Source organism: Furipterus horrens, unplaced genomic scaffold (genome assembly GCF_987537825.1).
Source record: "Furipterus horrens unplaced genomic scaffold, mFurHor1.1.pri manual_scaffold_6, whole genome shotgun sequence".
Taxonomy (NCBI): Eukaryota; Metazoa; Chordata; class Mammalia; order Chiroptera; family Furipteridae; genus Furipterus; species Furipterus horrens.
Window position 1 is genome coordinate 37,231,848 of NW_028327176.1, and position 6,106 is coordinate 37,237,953.

General features: G+C 38.4%; 1 protein-coding gene across 1 annotated transcript; it reads left to right on the forward strand.

Moving 5' to 3' along the window:
* Positions 1-799: 799 nt before the first annotated feature.
* Positions 800-2,680, forward strand: LOC150005987 (prolyl-tRNA synthetase associated domain-containing protein 1). Its single transcript, XM_090281310.1, has 2 exons — positions 800-914; positions 2,157-2,680. Exons 1-2 carry the CDS (start codon positions 831-833, stop codon positions 2,586-2,588), a joined length of 516 nt encoding a protein of 171 aa, XP_090137436.1. The 5' UTR covers positions 800-830; the 3' UTR covers positions 2,589-2,680.
* The last annotated feature ends 3,426 nt before the right edge of the window (positions 2,681-6,106 follow it).

Below are 6,106 nucleotides of genomic sequence, written 5' to 3' on the forward strand. Positions count from 1 at the left end.
CACAGCTATTATACGTAGATAAATAGTAATAAAAGTTAACTTTCATATAAAGTAAAATGTAAAAATATAATTTAAAAATGAAAAGTTGATAAGTTTAAAAGGATGGGGATTTTGGCCCCTTTCTCTCTCCGTGCTGGTTACACAACTCGGGGAGTTTCCCTGGTGAAATTCGAAATTGGTCCCCCTACACAGAGCACAAGCAAAAGCCCGAAGAGGCAGGCCACTCCATATTGGTAGGTGACAGGTTTAAGGGAATATAGGTGGTTTGTCATGGGTGGCTGCAAGACAAAAACAAAACAAAAAACCCACTCCATCCTTATTCTTAAGAGTTTGTACAGAAGCCTTAACACGGTTTAGTCACCTATATTGTCGAAATACCCTTAATTAACATATTACTTTCTCAAGGTTGCCTCCTTCGGGTGGTTCCCAGTACCAAAACTTTGGGAGAAGTGGGGAAGGAGCCGCCCATTGCTCCCGTTCGGCTCTGGGTCTACAGGAGGTAAAGTCCTCTCCGCCACTAACCTCAACTCTCCCTGGACTGAACGTTGTTCAGGAACCAGAGGCGGGGTTAGGGAAGGCTATAAGAATGTGGGCGCCTCCCCCCTGTGGGACCCCGGGTAAGGACCCCTGCAGGTGTTGCAAGGCTGTCTCCGCAGACGGCTTTCAGGCACGTGCAGCAGAGAAGCCCGCCAGCGCCGCACCGCCCACCCCCGGAAGGCGCCGGCACTGGGGTTCCGGCGGCCGCCTTAGGCCCTCCGGGCACTTCCGTCTCAACCTGCGGGGATGCCAGGCGCTTCCCCTCCATCTCTCCCGAAGGCCACGACTGCAATATGGCCGGTGCCGACTTGCGCGTGGCTCTGGAGCAGCAGCTGGACGCCCTCGGCATCCACACGGAGGTCGTGGAGCACCCGGAGGTGAGGCGCTCCTGCCGGGACAGCCGTGTGGGAGCGGGGGTGGGGAGCGGTGGGCGCCGCTGCAGCGTTTATCGGGTGAGGCCGCAGAAACCACCTGGCCCAGGGGTTATGTGCTGCAGGGACGTCCATTCTAGGGCATTTCCCGGATTCCAGTACGGAAGGGACGCGATAGGAACATCAAAAGCCGCTCGATTTGGGATTACGATGGTTGTTGGGAGAAAACTTGTTTTCCTCTTGTATTTGACATTTCATGTTGAGAACTAGTGCAACATACTGAGAACTTGTGCTTCTTAACCTGGTGTGGGATGTTGGTGTGTCCACTTTACGTGCAGCTAAAATAAGTTACCAAGCAGTAAACCGTTGCTGCAGTGGCTGTGATGTATCAGGCAGCATGCACAGGGCAGGACAGCGAGGTTAGGAATTTTTTTTTTTAATTAAGGGGGAAAGGGAGGGAAAAGGGATGAGAAATAGTGCTGTAGAAACATATGCCTCTTGCGCGCCCCCAACCGGGGACCTGGCCTGCGACCCAGGCATGTGCTCTGACGAGGAATCCAACCTTTTGGTTTTGGGGACGGTGCCCAACCCACTGAGCCACACCAATTAGGGCAGAGATTTGTATTTTTAACATGGTTTAGTGTATATAAAAATGTGTAAATGTTTCATGGGACCAACTGTAACTTGAGAGCTGTAGAGAGTTTTTACTCAAGGCTTAAGTAACAGCTAATGGTAATAGCTAAATATTAGTAATCTTCAAAGGGTAGAGGTACCTTAAAAGTCTTACTCAACTTTACAAACATCAAAATTATATTATTTTCTGTGATCTTCCTTCCTGTATAGTCCACATATGCCCCCCACCCCTTTACCTGTGTTTAATTGCCAGCTTTCTAATGTTCTCTTTTAGTCCAGGGTCTCCCATGACCCTCACTGTAGTTATGCATTTGTAGATTGGAGGTTGTGACCTGATCTGAGTGTAATTAGAATGCTAAGGACTCTGGACTGTTAGAAACTTTCAGTATCAAGTTTGAAGAAAAAAAAAAATCATTTTAAGAATGAGAGGGCCTGGCCAGCACACTGGAATAGAGAACTGACCTAAGAGAATTTGAGGTCTTGGTATGAGAAATTGAGTACTTCCTAACCTTGCTGTTTTCCCCCAGCAAGCAAAATACATATAACTGTGTATGCATGTAGTGTGTGCGCGCATGTATGCAATATTTTTAAATTTCTCATGTGATTATTTTACAGGTGTTTACAGTAGAAGAAATGATGCCTCATATCCAGCATTTGAAAGGAGCACATAGCAAGAACTTGTTTCTTAAAGACAAAAAGAAAAAAGGCTATTGGCTGGTGACAGTTCTTCATGATAGACAAATTAATTTAAATGATCTTGCCAAACAGTTAGGTGTTGGAAGTGGAAATCTGCGATTTGCTGATGAAATGGCCATGCTGGAAAAACTAAAAGTTGGCCAAGGCTGTGCCACACCCTTGGCACTATTTTGTGATGATGGGGACGTGAAATTTGTTCTGGATTCTGCTTTTTTGGAAGGTGGACATGAAAAGGTGTACTTTCATCCAATGACCAATGCTGCAACCATGGGATTGAGCCCTGAAGACTTTCTTACATTTGTGAAGAAAACAGGACATGATCCCATATTACTAAATTTTGATAAAAACTAATTGGGCAATGTTTAGAATATATTTCTGAAAGCTGTTTTTCTTATTTGTAATTTGGAAAAGATATTAAAAGTGGTAAGAATATTTGGAACCTTGGTTTGGTGACCACTTAAGTCATTTTAGGGGGGATAAATTCATCTTAAAGCTGTTTTTAAAATGATGTATTGATGTAGTTGTAAGCTCATATCCCCCCACTCCATCGTCCATTTCCCATGACTCATTACAGAAATGCCTTCAAAAATTAAGAAAACATCAAAACTAAGATTATCTTCGTTAGGGTGTTTATTGTACTTGAAAAAAATGGCAAAACAGCATATATAAAGATTATGCATATGATAGTGTACATATAGGGAAAAATTAAAAGGACAGTATATTGTTGATAATGGTTATCTCTGGGGAATGAGGATTAAAGAATTAAAAACTCCCTAGCAAGATAATTAAAATAAACATGGGGCAAGGGCTAAGAATTTCCATTACTGGGTATTTGTTTTTAAACATGAGTTTTTTTCAGTGAGAAAGTAAGCTAATTATCTTCTTATGAATGTATATCTTTAGAAAATTTTAATTAAAAAAACTCAAAATAGGGATGGAAAATGTTATAATCATACCATTAAAATTGTATTTTAAAACTCAGTAGCATAATATACACAGGCCATCAAAAGGCTTTGTTTAGTCTTTGTTCAAAAGTTAGAAATGTGAATGTGAGTTTCTTTTGTCCTTTAAGATACACTGAATTTTACTTATCCCCTTTCAATTATGGCATATGAAATATATAAGATCCCAGGATTCTGTACTGTCAGTGGTCATGTAGAAGGCAGTTCAAAAACAGAGTGGGGAAAATTGACATTTTTTTTCACCTCACTTAAATTCAAACGAAACCCTACATCAGTGTAGACTAGACTACAAAAAGTCTACAGGTCTTGTCATGAAAATTCTCATTTTCCTGTAGTACAGTCAAATGAGATCCTCATAAAACCATATTTTCCTAAGTTTGAATATTCAAGAAATAATTACCACATGGTAGAGATGTTATACTTAATTTATACCAATTTGTGTTACTAAAACACAAAGTAAAAGTAAAAACTTGTCATTTCTTGATAAATGATCAGAAACTACAAATCTATTCATGGCAGAATTTTTAAAAAATATACAGTGTATTTAAGTGATGTGGAATTAGTAAGAAACACTTTCCATAAATGATAACCTTATTCTGAGTTGCCATGTTAAGTTTTTACAGTTAATCTATACTGTATCTTCAAGAGTAAATTTTAGGTTGCTTGATAAAAAAATGAAGGTTTACTGAATAGAACCAAAAGCACTGAGGACCTTAGGTAAATGGTCTAACTTCCTTCCCTTTCCCACCTTATGATAGAAACAGGCATAGAAAGACTGATATGCAAGGACACAGGGCTGGTTGCCATCTCTAACATTCTGCCTCTATAACGGCTAAGTAAAAATGAGATAGTGATTTGTATAATCCATTAATATATTGCGTTGGCCAAAAAGTCCGTTTAGTTTTTTCTATAAAATAAAAGACACATTTTTCATTTTCACCAGTAACTTTATTGATTTGAATATTTTGAGGATGTTGGCCGTCTCCCGTGTGGTACAACGTTAATTGTTCTCAATTAATGTCTCAGTTTGATTCCTATCTACCCGACTGTGAAGCATCATCAGCAATCTCCAGCAAGAAACTTTGCAAACCACTTCTGACATGTTCGATCTGTCATGTGCCTTTTTGTGTTTCAGTTGTGTTTTTACCTTTCTTGAAATAATAAAGCATAATATACTGAAAGTGTTGCGTATTTCCTTCCTTCAATATTAAAATGGCTACACACACAAAAAAACAATTATTAGAAGTTTTTTTAAATGCATGCTGTGACAGCTGTCACAATACAATCTAACAATTGTTTTGAATGAAGTTAAAGACAACTAAGAGCTACTAGAGCTATCTTACAGAAAAAATCAAATGGACTTTTTGGTCAACTAATACTTTCATTATCCCAAATCCTCCAATACTCATGCCAAAATGATTCGGACAAAATCATCTAAACAAGGTTATGGGTTATGTCTGAAAATAGGTTTTCCAGGGCAAAGATAGAGGAAAGAACAATACTTGGCTAAAGTATTTTACAAATTTTAAATGATTACTAACCACTTGTTATAAAAATCACCTTTGTTTTATTTCTTTTATATCACTTTGATAAGCAAATGTTAAAACCAACCTAATTTAAAAAAAAATTAAAACACTAAAATGAAAAATGATGAATGCTTTTAAAAAGATGAACAATGGTGTCTCTTTTGTTCTAAACTGGATTTCTGTGGCTGAGACAAGGTACTGCCAAGTAATAAACACTTTGCTATTCAGCTCCAAATCCCTCAGTAGCATTACTTTTAAAGGAAATGTTACAGCTTTTAAATTATTTGATTTGGTATTTAATAACAGTTATAAGTACAATCGCAAACACTGAAAGAGAACCCTTAGGAGAAAAAAAAATTATAATCAGGTTTTGTTGAGTATTGTAAGTGCAACTTTATCCATAAGCATTCCTTTTAAGGCATTTTCATTGTCCAGATATTTCAGCACGTACATCACGGTTTATATTATAAAATGGGCACCTTTTGTATTATTCATTCAAGACTTAAAGAAAAAACACATCTCAGGACTAAGTATAGCAGAAAATAAAAACACGAAATTCACCACTTTTCTCATAAGTAACTTAAAATCGTCATTTAGCATATATTATTACTCATTGTAATTCCAGATTTGGTACAGTATCTTTTTTCACTTCCTGACATAAACTGTTAAGACAATGCAGGCTGTAATATTTCATTTGTGAGGTGGCTGCAATTCTGTAACATGCACAGTGATTTTTAAGTAGGCTCTTACCGTGCCTTGCATGAAAGGTGCTACATGCAAACCTGTTTTGTGAACTCTTTGGTAACCACCAGTTCAAAAACTTGGACCAAACATTTCCACATGGCCAGATCTGAAACACTTCATTGGAACTCTGGGCTGAAGCTCTTACCCTGTATATTGAATTTTTCAGTATTTTTCTTTTATTTTTTGGGGGGAGTGGGATGGGGGGTTAGGTATAGATTTAGAATAGATAATTAAAAGCATGTCAGGCCCCAGTCAGAAAGACCCCAGTTTGTTTCTAGCTGGCCATACTATTTTGTTTGGCAGAAGCAGTTTACCTAAGGAAAAAGAGTGACTTCCTACTAAGTTTGCTTCCAATGTTAACTTTTGGAGAAAGTAAAATATTCATGTGGTTAATATCTAGTCCTTGAAATGTTATGAAGAAGGGGATTAATATAATTGAGAATATTCTTTTCAGTCTCAAGTGTTCCCTTGGTTGTTGCTATAACTGGGCTTTCTCAGGGGCAGCCTACTCAGATTTGGTACTTTATAGGCTGCCATTAGCATTTTCTACTTGAAGAAACAATATGCTGCTTAAATCAGCAGGTTCTCTTATTTTAGGATATTAATATCCTGGACAGGTCAAGCTGTGAAACCATTT